General features: G+C 39.2%; 1 protein-coding gene across 2 annotated transcripts; it reads right to left on the bottom strand.

The window, feature by feature from the left end:
• Positions 1-256: 256 nt before the first annotated feature.
• MCCA (methylcrotonyl-CoA carboxylase alpha chain) lies at positions 257-16,667 on the bottom strand. Of its 2 annotated transcripts, none has more exons than XM_016327415.3 (17): positions 16,513-16,667; positions 15,186-15,774; positions 14,427-14,548; positions 13,778-13,925; positions 13,126-13,263; positions 12,767-12,862; positions 12,622-12,681; positions 12,298-12,390; positions 12,109-12,220; positions 11,731-11,832; positions 11,448-11,584; positions 10,937-11,162; positions 10,689-10,855; positions 10,323-10,436; positions 9,987-10,229; positions 9,677-9,772; positions 257-520 (listed from the first exon to the last, which is right to left on the bottom strand). In XM_016327415.3, exons 2-17 carry the CDS (start codon positions 15,561-15,563, stop codon positions 512-514), a joined length of 2,241 nt encoding a protein of 746 aa, XP_016182901.1. In that variant the 5' UTR covers positions 15,564-15,774; positions 16,513-16,667; the 3' UTR covers positions 257-511. The 2 variants fall into 2 exon arrangements, with proteins under 2 accessions (XP_016182901.1, XP_088360977.1); XM_088504851.1 differs by having other exon boundaries at positions 13,771-13,925; positions 16,513-16,649.
• Positions 16,668-21,965: the final 5,298 nt, after the last annotated feature.

Consider the following 21,965-nt stretch of genomic DNA (forward strand, 5'->3'; position numbering starts at 1 on the left):
TTGAGTTTTGAGTCTAAGACTTGGGTAATATTGAATGAATTTTATTCTAGGGTAAATCTAAATTTGGAAACAAACATTCCACAGTTATTTCATATTCAACGTGAAGAGTGGTTGGATTTTGGAATCTTCAAACTATCTATATATTATGCATCCTAATTTGCATTTTCCGTCTGACTATTTGCATCCTAATTTCCTTGTTTCCCAACTCCTCCGTCCTTGGAGGGGTTGTGACTCGAGACCTATATGATGGAAGGATATTTTAACTGAAGCGATTTCTAGCTTTGTTATTAATGATTTGAAGAATTACTTGCATTATTGTAAAGTATACATCATCCCTTGTAACTCTAGGATACAAGTTACAAAGATTGTGTAACAAGTAATCAACTTCAAGCTTCAAGATGTTGGTTGTTCATCAATGTAGTGAGATCCAACAACTAATTTACACTTTCAGCCATCCATCAAGGCCCCCTTATTGAAATCTTAGCGAAAAGGCATTACCAACTGTGTGGTTTTATTGATCCTGCATAAACATAAAATTATCAAGATGTTTATGTATTCAATCGAAAATCCAAAATTACTGGTGACTTGGGAGGCAGGGAAAAATAGAAGTAACACAGCAAATTAAGTGACATGAACATGACTCCTCTTTTTAAGTAAACAATTGATGTTTCAAGGTGAGTTGCTTAATGTCAACTTAAAGATTCTTACATTATTAGTAACAGATTAAGAGAATGATAGTTCAGAAAATAGATTTCATTGAAGCAACATGATCATATCAACTTGTTCGAGGAGGTCGAAAATGAGAGTGAGAGAAGGAACATGTAATGTATTAGTCTATGACCAAATAATCAAACTAATCTGGGGAAGGAACTGTCTGAGCCTCCTAGCACAGGGTTTTTCATCTCTAGAACTCAAACTTGAGAACACTGCGAAAATAAGGCGAAGTTGGTATATGTAATGTATTTTTATCTGCATTTCTTACTGATATCAAAATACCAACTTCCCCTTTTCTCATTTTTCACTTATTCAGAAAGCAGAACTTGAAGTGTTATAACCATGGTTCTGAAAACTGAACCGGACCGGCCGGTTCAACCGGAAAAACCGAAAACCGGTCACCTAGCCGGTCCGGATAAGGTTAGAAACCGCCTGGCAAAAAACCGGTCGAACCGGCGGTTAACCGGTGAATCGGGAGAACTGTCCGGTTTTTTAGCGGTTTTTGGTTTGGATATTAAACTCAAGGTTGCGAGAACCAGACCGATCAATAAACCGGTGAGGTCACTGGTTCGACCGGAGTTCAACCGGTTTAATTAAATATTAAATAACCTAAAAATAATTTTAAATATATAAATTCAATAATTTCTAACTTAATAAAATTTAAAATTTCACATAATAAATTATCCATACCTTAATATTAGAGGTTCACAAACAACTTCAAACGTCAAAGTTTATAACTAAAAAAAAAAAAAAAAAAAAAAACGCACATAATGACAAACCCATAATGTTCTACATTCAAAAGAAACAATTAGTACCCCACTCTCCTCACTAACACCCCTCATTCCTCATCACCTCTCTTCTTCGGTTCTTCCACTAACACTAACTTTAGATGCAAGCTCACAATCGTTACCATAATCACATACATTCATAGAAGAAGATCTTTTATTCAAATTGTCATAAATAGAAATTTTACATAGACAAAGATCACAGTTTGAACTATTTTAGAGGTAGCATGCCCTAAACGATTGTGCGCAGATTAGTTTGAAAATTTGTTAAAGAAAAGACACAAGAATTTTGACTAGAAGGGATTTTAGGAGGAACAACCACATTGTAGAATATGTAGATCCCACCATTACAAATTTCTTGCAAGAGAACCTTCTTAGTATGCTAGCATTTCACAAAACAAACATAAGCATAGAATTCAAAAATTGACTTTGTTACCTTCGGTAAATATAGAAACAATAATTAGTTTTTTTTACTATATCAGGAGTATGAATTAATTTCTGTAAGTTTTGAATCTTTGCCATAAAAAAAAGAGTTACCAATTTGTTTAATAGTCAAACCTATTCCATTTTCTACAAGAATTGATCTGGACCTGAATATTTAGAACAAGAGATCAAACTTGTAGGATTTAGAGTAACATCATGCGATATTTCTGTGTCTGGGTATCAATTTGGGTCTGCCAGAGATTAAAGAAGAATAAATGACCATTTGTACCCATGAGAGATGAAAACACTGATATTTGTACCCATGAAAGCTCGAACCTAATCTTGTACCCATGATAGATGCTGTCGTGTGACAAAAGTGCCCTGGCTTGGATCTGAGCTTGGTTCGTGGGTTTCCGAACCTACGTGGCACTCCCACCCCCCCCCCCCCCAAAAGCCATACCTGAGCCAACCATTCACCATCATCATCTTCTTCACCATCATCCCCATCCATCACTGTCTCTTCCCAGCGACCATAACCTCCATCACCATCACCATCACCACAGCACCGCCACAGCCACCTCCCTTCACCACAACCTCCGGCGACAACCCACACCGCCGCGCCCCTTTCTCTTCTTCTTCCCCTCTTCTCACCTCCGCTGAGCCCAGAAACCACAGCGCCAGCTCCTCCTCTCCACCAAACAGCCACGACACCCAATCTTCTCCGCAGCGTCCTTACGGTGTTCCAACCCGTCACCACTCCCCTGTCTGAACCCTACCTCCCCCAAAGCTCCCAGCAGCATGAATCAAAACAGCAAAATTTTCAAACAGCAGCATGAATCAAAATAAACCTAAATCCACTATCCAGCTCAGATTATCTAACAACCTAAGCAACTAACATGCATTTCTAACTAACCAAATTAAGCAAAATGAACTAAAAGCAATACAATGAAAGAAACAGAGGGAAAACGGAGGGGATGAGGCTGCACCCTGTTCTGGTCGTTCCATGGGAGAACGGGAAACGGGGCTGGAATCGCGACGGTGCTAGGCTGGTTCGTGATGGTGAGACGGGATGACAGAAAAGGAAGAAGAAAAGGGGAAAGGGGCTCATCGTCGGTGTCACTGTGGCTTGTCGACGGCGCGGCAGTTCGGCCAGTGAGAGAGAGGGAGGAGAAGGTGGCCAGTTCGTTGGTGTGGCTGAGGAAGACAGAGAACACGCAAAGAGGAGAAAAGGGAAGAGGGTTGCGGTGGCTCGTAGAGGCTGACGGTGATGGTTGGCGGAGCTAGGGTTCGGACAGGGGAGTGGTGACGGGTTGGAACGCCGTAAGGACGCTGCGGAGAAGGTTGGGTGTCGCGGCTGTTTGGTGGCAGACGAGAGGAGACCCAGGAATGGAGAAGGTGGCCGCTGCCGCTCTGGGCTTTGGTGGAGAGGTGGAGCTGACGCTGTGGTTTCTGGGCTCAGCGGAGGTGAGAAGAGGGGAAGAAGAAGAGAAAGGGGCGCGGCGGTGTGGGTTGTCGCCGGATGTTGTGGTGAAGGGAGGTGGCTGTGGCGGTGATGAGGTGATGGTGATGGAGGTTATGGTGGCTGGGAAGAGACAATGAGGAATGGGGATGATGGTGAAGAAGATGAAGATGATGATGGTGAATGGTTGGCTCAGATATGGCTTTGGGAGGGGGGGTGGGAGTGCCACGTAGGTTCGGAAACCCACGAACCAAGCTCAGATCCAAGCCAGGGCACTTTTGTCATGGGTACAAGATTAGTTTCGAACTTTCATGGGTACAAATGTCAGCGTTTTCATCTCTCATGGGTACAAATGGTCATTTATTCGATTAAAGAACTACTATGTAAGCTGAGGGATTATGAAAGATGGAGTTGGTAGAGGTGGAGTTGATGAACTAGATATTTGAGATGCAGTTGTTGAAAAAAGACCAGAAAATAACTTCAGAAAACCATGTAATCCAGATAAACATGAAGCAGTAACCAAAATCATGAAATCCAGCATGAACAAATAAATAATTCAGCAACCAAAATCATGAAGCAGCAACTCATTTCATCATGAACAAATCATGAACAGATACCAAATCATGAACAGCAACTCAAACAGAATTTTTCTGATGACCTCATTATGAATCCAGATAACAAATCATGAACAGGTACCAAATCATGAATCCAAATAACAAAACATGAACACAGATAACAAAACATGAATAAATCGCAAGCTAATAAATCATAAAATCAAGCACAGAAAATCAGAAGGCAGCGAGGTGGAAGGAGGAGGCGACGATTAAACAGGAGGCGAGATGGAAAGCGCAAACGAATAAGAACAGAGTATTACCGGCGGCGAGTAACGGCGACGACGATGACGAGGAGGAGAGCTCGGCGATGACGAGGAGGAGAGCTCGGCGACGACGAAGAAGGGCTGTGGGACGGCGAAGAGGGGCTGTGGGATGTGGGATGCGGTGGCGATGGTGGTGGCTATGCGACGGCGAAGAGGGGCTGCTCGATCGTGGCCCGTGGGTGCTTTCTCTTCTGCCCGTGGTGCTGTGCTTTCTCTTGTGATTGTAAGAGTGTGAGACTGAGATTAGGATTAGGGTTCGTCACTTCGTTGCGTTTAGTTTTTTTTTTTTAGGGTTAAGTACTGAAATCGTCCCTAAGGTAAGTGGCGAAAATCAAATTCGTCCCCGACGTTTTTTTGCTATTAAAATCATCCCGAACGTTCAGAAACACTTTAAAATCATCCTTTCCCAAATTTTTGGACCAAAATACCCTCATCATCATCATTCTCCTCTTCACCTTCATCACCCCACCACCACCACCACCACCACCACCACAGACACAAACACAAACATCAACACCTTAACCCCACTCCGGTAACCCCCCACCCCTCACCGCCCCCCCCCCCCCTCACCCACTCCCTCACCGTAAACCCCCACCCCTCACCCCCTCCACCCCCTCATCCCCCACCCCTCACCCTCTCACCGCCTCCCCTCCACCCCCTCACTGCCTCCCTCTCATCCACTCTCTCACCCCCTTACTGTAATCCTCCACCCCCTCACCCCTACCCCTCATCCACTCCCTCACCCTCTCACTGTAACCCTCCACCCCCTCACCCCCTACCTCTCACCGCCTCCCCTTCACCCACTCCCTCACCCCCTCACTGTAACCCTCCACCCCCTCACCCCCTACCTCTCACCGCCTCCCCTTCACCCACTCCCTCACTCCCTCACTGTAATCCTCCACTCCCTCACCCACTCCCTCACCCCTTCACTGTAACCCCCCATCCCTCACCCCCTACCCCTCACCACCTCCCCCTCACCCACTTCCTCACCCCCTCACTGTAATACCTCCCCCCCACCCCCTTTCTCATGCCCCTCTCTTCATGTTCATCATCATCATCATCATCAACAGAAAATTCAAACATGCACAACAAATTTTACAAAAAATCCAGTCCACAGATTCAACAAATTCAATTCACAGAAGAAAAAGAAAAAGAAGAAGAAGAAGCGGTGGTGCGGCGGTGCGGTGCGGGGGGTTGGACCCACGGTGCGGCAGGAGGGTTGGACGCGGAGCGGCGGCGGGTTGGATGCAGGGGCGGTGACGGGTTGGACGCAGGGGCGACGGCGGTGAGGGGGGTGAGGCGGCGGCGGTGAAGGGGTGAGGGGGCGACGGTGATGGGGGTGAGGGAGTGGGAACTGATGATGATGATGATGATGATGATGATGGGATGGGATGGGATGGGATTTGGGGGTGGGTGTAGGAGGAAGGGAAATTGGGGGTTGGGGGGGAGAGAAGAGATGCTGATGGGTGAGGGTGGGGGTAGGGTCTTTTTTTTTTTTATTAATAGTCAAGGGTATTTTTGTCCAAAAATTCGGGAAAGGATGATTTTAAAGTGTTTCTGAACGTTCGGGATGATTTTAATAGCAAAAAAACGTCGGGGACGAATTTGATTTTCGCCACTTACCTTAGGGACGATTTCAGTACTTAACCCTTTTTTTTATTATTACCTTCAAAACGACGCCATTTAGTAGTTTAATATCTAAACCAAAAACCGCCAAAAAACCGGACGGTTCTCCCGGTTCACCGGTTAACCGCCAGTTCGACCGATTTTCTCACCGGTTTTTTGCCAGGCGATTTCTGACCTTACCCAAACCGGCTAGGTGACCGATTTTCGGTTTTTCCGATTGAACCGGCCGATCCGGTTCAGTTTTCAGAACCATGATTAAACTACTAAACGGCGTCGTTTTGAAGGTAATAATAATAATAAAAAAAAACTAAACGCAACGAAGTGACGAACCCTAATCCTAATCTCAGTCTCACACTCTCACAATCACAAGAGAAAGCACAACACCACGGGCAGAAGAGAAAGCACCCACGGGCCACGATCGAGCAGCCCCTCTTCGCCGTCGCATAGCCACCACCATCGCCACCGCATCCCACAGCCCCTCTTCGTACTTCGTTGCCGTTACTCGCCGCCGGTAATACTCTGTTATTATTCGTTTGCGCCTTCCACCTCGCGGCCTTCTGATTTTCTATGCTTGATTTTATGATTTATTAGCTTGCGATTTGTTCATGATTTGTTATCTGTGCTTGATTTTATAATTTTTCTGTTCATGATTTGTTATCTGTGTTCATGTTTTGTTATCTGGATTCATGATTTGGTATCTGTTCATGATTTGTTATCTGGATTCATAATGAGGTCATCAGAAAAATTCTGTTTGAGTTGCTGTTCATGATTTGGTATCTGTTCATGATGAAATGAGTTGCTGCTTCATGTTTATCTGTATTACATGGTTTTCTGAAGTTATTTTCTGGTCTTTTTTCAACAACTGCATCTCAAATATCTAGTTCATCATCAACTCCACCTCTACCAACTCCATCTTTCATAATCCCTCAACTTACATAGTAGTTATTTAATCGAATAAATGACCATTTGTACCCATGAGAGATGAAAACGCTGACATTTGTACCCATGAAAGCTCGAAACTAATCTTGTACCCATGATAGATGCTGTCCGTGTGACAAAAGTGTCCTGACTTGGATCTGAGCTTGGTTCGTGGGTTTCCGAACCTACGTGGCACTCTCACCCCCCCAAAGCCATATCTGAGCCAACCATTCACCATCATCATCTTCATCTTCTTCACCATCATCCCCATCCCTTACTGTCTCTTCCCAGCCACCATAACCTCCATCACCATCACCTCAGCACCGCCACAGCCACCTCCCTTCACCACAACCTTCGACGACAACCCACACCGCCGCGCCCCTTTCTCTTCTTCTTCCCCTCTTCTCACCTCCACTGAGCCCAGAAACCACAGCGTCAGCTCCTCCTCTCCACCAAAGCCCAGAGCAGCAGTGGCCACCTTCTCCATTCCTGGGTCTCCTCTCGTCTGCCACCAAACAGCCGCGACACGCAACCTTCTCCGCAGCGTCCTTACGGCGTTCCAACCCGTCACCACTCCCCTGTCCGAACCCTAGCTCCGCCAACCATCACCGTCGGCCTCTACGAGCCACCGCAACCCTCTTCCCTTTTCTCCTCTTTGCGTGTTCTCTGTCTTCCTCAGCCACACCAACGAACCGGCCACCTTCTCCTCCCTCTCTCTCACTGGCCGAACTGCCGCGCCGTCGACGAGCCACAGCGACACCGACGATGAGCCCCTTTCCCCCTTTCTTCTTCCTTCTCTGTCATCCCGTCTCACCATCGCGAACCAGCCTAGCACCGTCGCGATTCCAGCCCCGTTTCCCGTTCTCCCATGGAACGACCAGAATAGGGTGCAGCCCCTGTGTCTTCCATCCCCTCCGTTTTCCCTCTGTTTCTTTCATTGTATTGCTTTTAGTTCATTTTGCTTAATTTGGTTAGTTAGAAATGCATGTTAGTTGCTTAGGTTGTTAGATAATCTGAGCTGGATAGTGGATTTAGGTTTATTTTGATTCATGCTGCTGTTTGAAAATTTTGTTGTTTTGATTCATGCTGCTGGGAGCTTTGGGGGAGGTAGGGTTCGGACAGGGGAGTGGTGACGGGTTGGAACGCCGTAAGGACGCTGCGGAGAAGGTTGGGTGTCGTGGCTGTTTGGTGGAGAGGAGGAGCTAGCGCTGTGGTTTCTGGGCTCAGCGGAGGTGAGAAGAGGGGAAGAAGAGAAAGGGGCGCGGCGGTGTGGGTTGTCGCCGGAGGTTGTGGTGAAGGGAGGTGGCTGTGGCGGTGCTGTGGTGATGGTGATGGAGGTTATGGTGGCTGGGAAGAGACAGTGATGGATGGGGATGATGGTGAAGAAGATGAAGATGATGATGGTGAATGGTTGGCTCAGATATGGTTTTGGGGGAGGGGGGGTGGGAGTGCCATGTAGGTTCGAAAACCCACGAACCAAGCTCAGATCCAAGTTAGGGCACTTTTGTCACACGACAGCATCTATCATGGGTACAAGATTAGTTTCGAGCTTTCATGGGTACAAATGTCAGCGTTTTCGTCTCTCATGGGTACAAATGGTCATTTATTCTTCTTTAATCTCTGGCAGACCCAAATTGATACCCAGACACAGAAATATCGCATGATGTTACTCTAAATCCTACAAGTTTGATCTCTTGTTCTAAATATTCAGGTCTAGATCAATTCTTGTAGAAAATGGAATAAGTTTGACTATTAAACAAATTGGTAACTCTTTTTTTTATGGCAAAGATTCAAAACTTACAGAAATTAATTCATACTCCTGATATAGTAAAAAAATCTAATTATTGTTTCTATATTTACCGAAGGTAACAAAGTCATTTTTGAATTCTATGCTTATGTTTGTTTTGTGAAATGCTAGCATACTAAGAAGGTTCTCTTGCAAGAAATTTGTAATGGTGGGATCTACATATTCTACAATGTGGTTGTTCCTCCTAAAATCCCTTCTAGTCAAAATTCTTGTGTCTTTTCTTTAACAAATTTTCAAACTAATCTGCGCACAATCGTTTAGGGCATGCTACCTCTAAAATAGTTCAAACTGTGATCTTTGTCTATGTAAAATTTCTATTTATGACAATTTGAATAAAAGATCTTCTTCTATGAATGTATGTGATTATGGTAACGATTGTGAGCTTGCATCTAAAGTTAGTGTTAGTGGAAGAACCGAAGAAGAGAGGTGATGAGGAATGAGGGGTGTTAGTGAGGAGAGTGGGGTACTAATTGTTTCTTTTGAATGTAGAACATTATGGGTTTGTCATTATGTGCGTTTTTTTTTTTTTTTTTTTTTAGTTATAAACTTTGACGTTTGAAGTTGTTTGTGAACCTCTAATATTAAGGTATGGATAATTTATTATGTGAAATTTTAAATTTTATTAAGTTAGAAATTATTGAATTTATATATTTAAAATTATTTTTAGGTTTTTTAATAATTTTATTTAATATTTAATTAAACCGGTTGAACCCCGGTCGAACTAGTGAACCATTGAACCAGTGACCTCACCGGTTTATTGACCGGTCCGGTTCTCGCAACCTTGGTTATAACTCATGCCGGCATAAAAGTGTCAACATCAAAAAAGAAATAAGAGAGAATATCTAAGTGGTTAAGTGCTATCCTATTGCAATATTGCTAGTAATATGATATACGCGAAAACTTAGGTACAGTTGTTTTCATGTGAAATTGATAATCGAGAATCGTTAGATGATTTGACAGATTTGACTAAATTATCATCTAACGGTTATTAACTATCAACTTCAAATGAAAACAACTGCATGTGAATTTGTACCTATGATATAATACAGCAAAGATAGTTAACTAACCTTTACACTGAAAAGAACACTGCCATCAGAAACCTGTTCACCAACTTTAGCTTTAAGCCCATGCACAAAACCAGATGATGGTGCCTTTACAACATGCTACAGAAAGTACAAAAACGAGTTACTAAATGAAGATTGAAGAAAGGAGTCTTTAAGGGTGTGTTTGGTTGGAGGGTAAAATTGAGTTGAAATTTTTTATAGACGAATTCCATGTGTAAAAATACACATGGATGATGGAACTTATTGATTGAAAATTTTTACCCCATTTTTTATCTGCCAACTAAACATGTCCTTAAGGAGCAACAGCACATACCTCCATCTTCATTGCTTCTAACACTATGACAGGTTGTCCCTCCTCGACTCTTGTCTTGTCGTTCACTAAAACCTTAACCACCAAGCCTGCCATGGGTGCCACTACAGTCCCTTGAGGGTGGGCTGATGTCTCAAATTTGGGTTTATGTTGGGACTCTTCGTCCTCGGACAAATCAAGACCTAGCTTCTCTCTAAAATAATGATGATGGGACCCTTGCCAAATATGGATATGCCTTATTTGGTCCTTAACCGCAAGAGAAGGAATATATCAGCTTTATTATTGTCATCAATCTTATCTACGTTCACTAAAAAATTGCACACAGAGGAAGACATTTACCTTTGTGTAAACAGCTATATTGACATCATTGGTTACACCATCAGCTTCAACTCTAAAAGAGTGTTGTTTCACATATGTTGCTTTAACTTCATGAACAGGAGATCCATCTTCTGTCTGGAAGTATGCACTCTCATCTTTAGTCAAAACTTCAAAATCAGGCTACTTGCAATATTATAGAACAAAAAATAAAGGCTGGCTGGTGCATGAGGCTCCAGCATAGTTGAGCTTGAACAAACAAAGGTAGCTGCAACGATTTTGAGGTCACATGGTAGCAATTTTACCGTTGCGCCAAGGCTCGCCAAAAGAACTTGTGAAATACGCAAAAAAGAAGAAAGAAAACTATTTGATGCTATACTTAGATGTTACCTCAATCAGATATTTTCCGTCAGCCTGATGAGTGATGGTAAGCTTCAAGATCTTTGAGATACCACTACCATATTCGTTATCCCACTCAAGTTCCATTGTACGCTTAGCTTGATGGTGGACTCTAAAAGGTGGAGAAGCATACCATATAGGGTGCAAGCTGCCGCCGCCTGAACAGTGACAGTTGTAAATATCAAGGGAACTTACAAAACCAACTTTGAATATTACACAGCAGGAGTGAAATAATTTACCAGGAGGGTTTCTTGCTAATGTGAAATGTTCTTTCTCAATGAGACATGCAGCCACAAGTGATGCACTGAGTCTGGCAGCTTCATATGCTTCTTTTGAATTGGTAGAATCAACAAAGAGGTCATCTTTGTAGTTTTCAATGAAATGAGTCTCCACATTGCCACTTTCAAATGCCTGGTGATTCGCTAGCTTTTGAAGAAAGTTGATATTGGTTGGTAAACCTGCAACCTGTAGAATAAGATGTTATATTAGCAAATTAAAGATGGAGTCAATTTATAACTATTTGAAGTTTCTTCTCAAAGGTGACAAATGAAAATTTTCTAAGTTTTACACAGGTTTACACATTCTATATCACCCCACCCTTGTTACCAAAGATAACATATAGAAGATCTTAAATGTGTAAGTCACATAGCATCTAAATAGAAAAATGTTTAATTTACTGAGAAAGTCACAATAACAATCATAATAACTTAACAGCTCACTATAGCAAAGGAACTATGGAAACTAGTCTACCTGAAACTTAGACAAACAATCCTTCAGTTTGACCAAGGCTGCAGCACGATTTTGTTCCCACACCACAAGCTTAGCAATCATTGGATCATAGTGCATGCTAACAGTGTCTCCTTCTTTAACTCCAGTCTCCACCCGGACTGCCGAAATGGCAGATTTCAGAAATATTTTGAAAATAAAAAGGTCCACAAATCTATCTTGAAGTTATGTGTTCTTCCAAAAGAAGAAAGTCAGCAATAACCAAATCCACCATAAATAAATTACTTGCTAATTTTATGTAACTGACCAGCAGATGAGTCTGGAACGTGATAATGATGCAGAACACCAGTGGCTGGAAGAAAACCCTTTGGAACATTTTCAGCATAGATTCGAGCTTCAAAGGCATGACCTGACATCAAAATAGAATTGTACTAAGAGAAACTTAAAGTCTCTGTATGAGAGACGGAAGTTCTCACATGCTCATTCTTGCACGGGTGTAATTAATAATTGACAAGCTCAAAATGATTAGATGTGTTGGCTTATAACAATTGCCAAAATGTTACAGATTTTCACACTAGAAATATGTTCATTTTGCTTTGGTATTGGTAAAACTTAAGAGGATGTCATGAACTTCTCCAGATATTGTTCATTAATAGTTGCAACCTGATATGAAAAGAAGAATCACCTAAAATAGGTATTTGTGATTGACTCAACGGAAGGACTTCTCCATTGGCAACATGGATTTGCCATTCGACAAGATCTTGACCAACAATCATCTCGGTGACAGGATGCTCAACCTGGACACATGTCCCGGGTTATACTTTTGTAAGACATAATCTTGGGAGCAAAGGACAATAGAAATTAATCCAATCACCTGAAGACGGGTATTCATCTCCATAAAGTAAAACTGACCAGAGACTGTATCAACTATAAACTCCACAGTCCCAGCATTGTAATAATTAACTGCCTTCAGGCATCAGAGAGAAACCACTTAATCAATATATGATATTGAACGAAATGCAGATCTAAATATGGCATAAAAATGAAATGGCTAGCCATCTCAAAAAATGTTTCAATAACATACTTGTTATATTTCTCTAAAGGTTTTCATCTTCAGCAGAAGTCATTGACCCAGTGCCTTCCGATTATTAAAATCTCGATAAAGCTAAACCATAGTGGATAAGAAAAACAGTTTTACCTTTGCTGCAGAAACAGCAGCTTCTCCCAAGTGTGCACGAAAATCAGTAGAAACATTTGGCTGCACATACATTGTTACAAGTTGACAATGAGAACATTGAGATGTGTATGTTGTTATTTTTTAGGGAATTTTAAACAAGCCTTACGGCTGGAGCTTCTTCAATTATCTTTTGATGTCTTCTCTGCACACTGCAATCTCTCTCATATAAATGCACAACATTCCCATGCTTGTCTCCAAATATCTACAATGTCAAACAGAAAAGTATTGATAATAAACTTGAATTCCATTATGCCAATAAAGTTCTTTGTTATTAGTGACCACTAGTGTAATTCCATTATGCCAATAAAGTTCTTAATTAGTGAAAACATACTCTCATCAGTGAAAAAACATTTACTATGAAGCAGCTTTGAGTTTTCATAAGAAAGAATAAGCATTCAATGAGGACTCCAAGAGAAATGTTCCAAGAGAAATGTGAACCTGGGGCTAAAATGGCAGTATAAATACCTGGACTTCTATGTGCCTTGGCCGTGTGATATACTTCTCTAGTAATATCGTGTTGACGCCAAAGGAAGCAGCAGCTTCACGTTGTGCTGCTAAGAATGATTCAACAAATTCATCTGGAGTATGCACAATCCTCATACCCTACAATATTCACATATTCCAAATTTCATAAGTGAGATTATAATGCTCATAAGTGATAAGTGACAAAGATTCTCTTAATAATCAATTTCTCATCTGCTTTCACCATAAAATAATCCTGTAATTCTTACATTAAATTTTTAAATTTCAAACATGCAGAAAAATTAAATAACTTCTATGATATGTATTCAGTTATCACCTATCAAAAGAAATAAGATGACTAAGGTCCATGGTATCATAATTACAGCATGAAATCTCAACCTCTATCCTATGGAAGCTTTATTTTTTTTTTTAAATTTCATAGCTAGCGCAATCTATTTGAGAATCATATAACATGGCAAAAATCCCAATGGAATAGACTACATTCTTTTGGCAGCATATTTTACAAATAAGGCAAACATGTCCATTACACAAAGCAAATAGACTCGGAAAGAAAGATGATAGGCAATGCACCCCTGCATCAAGAATTACAAAATGTAATAACTTGTATGAGAATAAATATCAAGTTACCATCCACCTTTCCTCCACCTCCATGGGTTGGCTTTATCAAGATTGGATACCCTATTTTGTCAGCTTCCAACTTCATTTTATCAATGTCTTGTTCGTTTCCGTGATATCCAGGCACAAGGGGTACCCCAGCAGCCCCCATTATTCTCTTTGATGCACTGATGGATGTATAAAAACATTGATAAGATGAAGAAGCTCTATAATATATCTCAGACAGTTTTATATCTCAAATAGATAGAAAGGTTAAAGGTTAAGCATGCTGAATTGACTCTCTACTCTAGTCTTGGTCAAGCCAAGGCAGACTTGAAACATTCTCTACTTGATGAGAGGGGAAGAAGGCAATTCTTGAAAATCTAAAGAAATCATTTTGTCATTCTATCTCTAAGCGCATCTATACCTCGATTACAACATATAAAAACACTAGCCTGGCAAGGGTTTCAATATCATATTCTTTGGCCAATTGAAAGTCACTTGGATGAAAAGTATACAAGCATTAACTAATATTTATCCTTTACCAATATGAGTGCAATAGTTATTAGGTAGCATAAGAATGCACAAGGCCGTGAGTTTCAACATAAACCATATTCCCATCTTCATAAATGTAGCATTGATTCAAACAATGAAAGAATGATTGGAAGGTAATCAGCACTGTATTATACCTCTTGTCACCCATATCCCGTATGGCAGACGCAGGAGGGCCTATAAATGTAAGACCCTTATCTTCACAAAGCTGCGCAAAATCGGCACTTTCGGACAAGAATCCATATCCAGGGTGAACAGCCTAATCACCAAAATGAACAAACCATTATGGATTGCAGAAAATGTGAAGTTTCATATTTATGGATTGGTAGTACTAGTAGCTTCAGCACAACCAAAAAACAGAAGACATGAGTCATCCTCTTCCACTACTTACATATCCTGTCAGAAATTCATGCCCAGTTACAAAAGAGCCATATAACAGTGGTTAGTACTTTGTAGTGCACGCTAGCACCACCTTTCTGAGTCAAAACCACACTTATGCAGTGAAAGTGCATACAATTAAAATTCAAATTTCAAAGATTATCTCTTATTAATTTCACTGTATCATAGATGCCTGGATAAACTAAATTAAGACAATATCAATAATGACTCTTAAGCTTTATAATTTTGATTAAAAAAATTATCTAAGAATTCTTATTTCATTTGAATAAATAATCATATCAATATACTATCAAACATAAGTCAAACACAGTTTACTGACACTGACTTAGCACTACAAGATCATAATTCATATTGACTCTATAAAATTCCTTCTCGCGTCAACATTTATTTTCTTAAAAAAATAAAAAATAATAAGGGCTGAATTTATTTTTATTTTATTTTATTTTATTTTTTCTCTAAAAGTGAAAGGGGGAAGGACTAAGGAGGAGGCAGTTAACCTGGGCACCGGACCGAAGGGCAGCATCAACAATAGTGGGCCCATTGAGGTAGCTGAAACGGGCCTGGGCCGGGCCCACCCGAAAAGCCTCGTCGGCTTTGGTAACATGTAGGGCATCCTTATCGGCGTCGCTGTAAATGGCAACGGTTCGAATCCCGAGCCTCTTAGCTGTCCTAATGATCCTGCAGGCTATTTCGCCTCTGTTGGCTATCAGAACCTTCTCGATGCGCTTCGAACGAGAAGAAGGTTCTAGAACATAGCGGGATGAAGTTGAAGAGGAAGAGAACGTTCGCGTGGTGATGAGGTGGAAGGAGGAGGGGATTGTGGTTGTTGTGGCGAGCTTTCTGCGGAGGAAGATGAAGGAAGCCATGGATGCCATGGTTTGAGCTTCAAAATTGAAATTGGAGAAATCAAATGTGGAAGAAGATGAAGAACATGAATATGATCCAATCTTGTAAGAACTCAAGAAGAAGAAGGAGCAGAAGAAGAAGAACTGCAATGATAGGATACTGTTTTGGTCATTTACGGTAACTAATTTTTTTTTTAATAAAATATTTTTTTAAATAATATTATGAATTTGTTTAGGTGAGCTTTTAAAAAAAAAAAATTTTGAATTATTTTTTTTAAAATATTTTATTAAAATATAAAAATAATTTTATATTTGATATTTCATATAAAAAAATTTTTATTTATTAATTATATTTAGATATAATAATATAAAAATATTTTTTTGTTTATTAATTATATAAAAAATATTTTTTTTAAAAAAAATATAAACTACAGTTTTTTAAAAAAAATAATTTTTTATTTTTTTAGTATTTTTATTTTTATTACTACTAGAAATTTGTTAAATATGTTAAAATAAAAAAAATATTTTTTTATTAAAATTTTTTTTTTTATCAAAATGATGACATTCAAATAAACATTATATTTCAATCACGATGATTTTTTTGCAAATAAAAATAAAAAATCCTTCCACGTAATTTAATTATGTTTTGTACCAGTCACCAAAAAAAAATTATGTTTTGTACTTCTAATTTTAATAATAAGTATTTTTTGAGAAACATAATCTCGAAAAGATTTAAATATTCTATATTTTAAAAAATAAAAATTATTTTTATATTTTGAATTAATTAAAAATTTATTTATCTTTAAAATAAAATATTAAAAAATTTTTTGTTGTTTATTCTATGTTTTAACTAAAATTTTCTTGTCGTCTCTATTTTCAATTAAATCTCCAATCACTAAATCACACCCTCTTTGTTATTATTCATGTAATTTTAAATTAAGATGAAAGTTTATCAGTTTTCATACAATAACCATTTTACATTAATTTTTGTATATAAATCCTTAACACACTTAAATACTTGATTTGTATTGTACCAAAAGAAATAAAGAAAAATAAATAAATAAAAGAAAATAGTATGAGAAAATATTGGTGAGGATATGTGTGTAGTGGTGTCCCAGTAGTATGGGCAAACGTGTTGAGATGATAAGGGTGCTGTGCTGTAAATGATAATTGATTATGGATAATGTTATTAAAAAATTAAAAAATAATTATTATAATCCTTTTGGAGCTTGGTATACTTGTCTACGGATTTGGATCCTCTAAAGTTTGAATTTCACTTTAGAGAGTAAAGTGTGATCTCTCACCATTGATTTTATAGGTGAGACCAATAATAAATATAAAAGAGAAATTATTTAAAGGTAGAAGATCACACTTTACTCTCTAAAGTGAAATTCAAACTTTAGAGGATCTAAATCCCTTGTCTACTGAGTAAGTATACAGTCAAACTCAAAAAAAAATATAAATAAATAATAAAAATATTAAATAATAAAAATAATAGATATATTAAATATTTATTTTATTAGATATATAAATAATTATTTTAATATTAAAATTTAAATAAATAATTTAAAAATATAATATATTTTTATTTAATTAATAATTATTCATATTATTCAAAAAAATTATTAATTATCTAACATAACTCCAAACTCAAATTCCTTTCCTATTCTTCATCATAAAATTAGAATTTAGAAGTTAAAAGGTAGCTCTTTATCAAAGGAAAAAGAAGCCAGTTCTTATCCTTAGCTAACAAACGTGACTTTGATTTATTATTAATATACACCATCTTAACATAGGTTATATCTCTATTTATATGCATTTTTATAACTAAAATGCTCATTAAACATCAATCTTGTACGGGTTTTTTTTTTTTTTTAACCAAAGATAGGAGACTCGAATCCGCAACCTTTTAATTGAGTATGTGGAGACTATTAAGAGTGTCTATGGATCGGATCGTATCCGCAGATCCCCAGTAAATATCCGCATCCGATCCGAAAATTGTGGATACAATCCGATCCGCAAATTGATCGGATCAAATCCGATCCGATCCGCACCCTTTGCGGACCAGATCGCGGATATCTGCTCTACATCCGCGTATTCGATCCGCGGATCCGCAGATCCGTACAATAATAATTAAAAAATAAATAAATATATATATATTTGGTATTATATTTACTTGTTTGTATATTTTTTTGCTTCTCCCCCTAGACTCAGAAACAAGAACATCTGAATGTGTAGTCGATGTACCTTGTGACTTTCTTCTCATCTCTTCATTCAAAACACTGCTCTTGGCAAGATCCATAGAGATTACACCATCAGGAGCAGAATTAGACAATGACATTCTGAGAATTTCCCACGAGTCTGGTAAGGAGCCAAGAAGTAACAATCCTTGAACCTCTTCATCAAACTTGATACCCATAGAAGATAACTGATTCATAATTCCTTGGAAATTATTCAAGTGATCTGTCATTGATGTCCCATCTGTATACTTCAAAGCCAACAACTGCTTGATCAAAAACATCTTGTTATTCCCAGTTTTTCGAGTATACAACTGTTCAAGCTTAATCCAAAGGGTCCGAGCATGTGTCTCTCCAATAATATGGTTCAACACATTATCGTCAACCCACTGCCTAATATATCCACAGACTTGTCTATGCAACAAAGTCCAATCATCATCAGATTTATCATTAGGCTTCTCTGTACCAAAAACTGGTTGATGAAAATTCTTGACATAAAGCAAATCTTCCATTTTTGACTTCCACAAATCATAATTAGGACCATTAAGAGTGATCATCCTACTAGTATTAGTATTAGCTTCCATTGTTCACAAAATCACAAGCCCAGAAAAATACCAACAAGCTCTGATGCCAGTATGAAAAGAGCCTAGCAGCGGAAATGACACAAATGTCCAACACAAGAACAATATGGAAACACTCACAACACAATATGGCAGCAACTATAACAAGCAAATATAGCAAGTAAAGCAATAATAAGAACACACCGAGATTTTAACGTGGAAAACCCCCTCAGTGTGAGAGGTAAAAACCACGAGTCGTCCAGACTAATGAAATAGCTCCACTATAATCGAATGAGGTACAAGAGAGTCTCAAACAAAGCACAAAAATGTGCATATAACCAGCCAAAACATCAAAGTACTAAAGCTCACAAATTGAAAGCAAGAAGATGAAATATACCCAAAAAACAGAACTGCTGTCGAAGCCAATTTCTCCCTCTTCAGACCTCCAATTAAAATCTTCACCGTCCAGGATGAAGAACAAGATGTGAAGAATCTACAGTTCAAATTTTACGTCGATCCAACGGTGAAAAAATGAGAAACTGCCGTTCCAAAATTGCTGCTCTTAGTAAAAACGGGAAACCTAATTTTTCTCTTGCGAAGCCAATTTCTCTCACTGCAAGTCTCCAATCAACATCTCCACCGATCAGAATGAAGAACAAGATGATAGGAATATGCAGTTTAAATTTCAAGCCGATCCAACGGTGAACAACTGAGAAACTGCCATTTGAAATTTACTGCTTTGGGCAAAAACGGAAATTCTGTTTTTCCCCTTCTCTCTCACTTGGTGGCTACTCTCTATCACTCTCAATGACCCCCAAAATCTGAATTAGGGTTGTGACACTAGGGTGCAAGAATACACCCCTAAAATGTTGGGCTTGGGCCTCACAAAGGAGAGAAAAAACCCAACACATCTCCCCCTTCTCGACTAGGTGGAGGCTCTCGCCATTCCAGCGATCAAACAACATGTTTCAAACTTTTCTCTTGACAATGCTTTTGTCATCATATCAGCACCATTGTCATCAGTGTGAACTTTCTCAAGTTCCAACAACTTGGAATCTAACACATTCCGTATCCAGTGATACCTAACATCAATATGTTTAGATCTTGGATGAAAAGTAGAATTCTTGGCAAGATGAATAGCACTTTGGCTATCACACAACAACACATAACGGTCTTGCTTGAAACCAAGTGCTGCAAGAAACTTCTTCATCCACAACAACTCTTTACATGCTTCAGTTGCTGCAATAAACTCTGTCTCTGTGGTAGAAAGTGCAACACACTTTTGTAGCCTTGACTGCCATGAAATAGCTCCCCCTGCAAACTTGACCAAATAACCTGAAGTAGACTTTCGAGAATCAATATCTCCTGCCATGTCTGCATCAGTAAAGCCAACTAGCAAAGGTTTCTCACCACCAAAACTCAAACTCAAGTTAGTTGTACCTTTGAGATATCTCATAATCCATTTAATAGCATTCCAATGTTCTTTACCTGGATTAGAGAGAAAACGACTCACAGTACCAACCGCATGAGCAATGTCTGGTCTAGTACATACCATAGCATACATCAAGCTTCCAACAGCTGAGGCATAAGGAATTTCATCCATTGCTTGTTTCTCCTCATTAGTGGTTGGACACTGCTTGGTACTCAACTTAAAATGAGGAGCAAAAGAACTAGCAACACATTTGGCATCATTCATGCCAAACCTTTGAAGCACCTTCTTTATGTACTTCTCCTGTGACAAATAAAGCTTCTTGGAATCTCTATAACGAGTAATAGTCATGCCCAAAATTTGTTTGGCAGGACCCAAGTCCTTCATAGCAAAGAAATTACTCAACTGTTTCTTCAACTCATTAATCCTCAAAGCATTCTTGCCTACAATCAAAATATCATCCACATAAAGCAAAAGAATGATAAAATCATCATCAGAAAATTTTTGTACAAATACACAATGATCTGAAGTTGTCTTATGGTAACCATGCTTCCCCATAACAGATTCAAACTTCTTGTACCGCTGTCTTGGAGCTTGCTTCAACCCATAAAGACTCTTCTTAAGCTTGCACACAAAATCTTCCTTTCCTTTAACAACAAAGCCCTCCGGTTGATCCATTTATATCTCCTTGTCTAAATCACCATGAAGAAAAACTGTCTTCACATCCATTTGCTCAATCTCCAAATCAAGAGACGCTGCTAATCCAAGCACAACACGAATGGATGACATCCTCACAACAGGAGAAAAGATCTCCTCATAATCAACACCTTTTCTCTGGCTAAAGCCTCTAACAACCAATCTAGCCTTATACCGAGGCTTAGAATTGTGTTCTTCATTCTTGATTCTGAATACCCATTTGTTCTTCAAAACTCGCATACCTTTCGGTAGCTTCACTAACTCATAGGTATCATTCTCAAGTAAGGACTTCATTTCTTCTTGCATAGCTTCAAGCCATTGAGCTTTGCTTTCATCTTCAACAGCCTCTCCAAAGCATTCAGGTTCTCCCCCATCAGTCAACAAAACAAACTCATGTGGAGAATACCTTGACGAAGGCTTTCTCTCTCTCGTAGACCTTCTAAGTGCATTTGCAGGAATTTCTAAAGCTGGTTCTTCATCTTGATCATCATCACCAACTTCATCAAGTATCGGATCAACTGTTCCATCTTCACCTGCACTTGTATTATGCTCATTATTTTGAGCTTCAACTCTACCATCTTCTACCATAGGTATAGAGGGAGTAATATCCAAGTCAGAAAAATCATCACTAGGCTGAACCATTGGCTTTTCCGCATTATCAACATCCTTCAATGTTTGGTCTTCAACAAAGACAACATCTCTACTCCGAATCACCTTCTTGTTAACAGGATCATAAAACCTGTAACCAAACTCATCCATGCCATAGCCAATAAAAATACATTGCCTAGTCTTTACATCAAGCTTAGATCTCTCATCTTTAGGAATATGAACAAAAACTTTACATCCAAAGACTCTTAAATGATCATAAGAAACATCTTTACCTGACCATACCTTCTCTGGCACTTCAAATTGCAAGGGAACACATGGTGTCCAGTTCAAGACATGAACAACAGTGCTCAAAGCTTCACCCCAAAAGGATTTTGCCAATCCAGACTGTGACAATAAGCACCTAACTCTTTCAACCAATGTTCTGTTCATCCTTTCAGCCAAGCCATTCAACTGAGGAGTCTTCGGAGGAGTCTTCTGATGTCTTATACCATGCTCTTTACAATAAGCATCAAATGGACCTGAGTACTCACCACCATTGTCAGTACGAATGCATTTCAACTTCTTCCCAGTTTCTCTTTCAACAGAAGCTTGAAATTGCTTGAACACATTCAAAACTTGATCTTTGGTCTTCAAAGTGTAAACCCATAATTTCCTAGAATGATCATCAATAAAGGTTACAAAATAGATAGACCCTCCAAGTGTTCTTGTCTTCATCGGCCCACATACATCAAAATGCACCAAGTCAAGTATCTCTGACTTCCTTGAAGATGGGTGGCTCTTGAAAGAAACCCTGTTTTGTTTCCCAGCAAAGCAATGGTTGCACTTTTGCAAAGCAACCTTACAACCAGATAAAAGATTCCTCTTGGATAACATATTCATGCCCTTCTCACTCATATGACAT

The sequence above is a fragment of the Arachis ipaensis genome, chromosome B2 (assembly GCF_059453495.1).
Source record: "Arachis ipaensis isolate K30076 ecotype BB chromosome B2, ASM5945349v1, whole genome shotgun sequence".
NCBI classification, from domain to species: domain Eukaryota; kingdom Viridiplantae; phylum Streptophyta; class Magnoliopsida; order Fabales; family Fabaceae; genus Arachis; species Arachis ipaensis.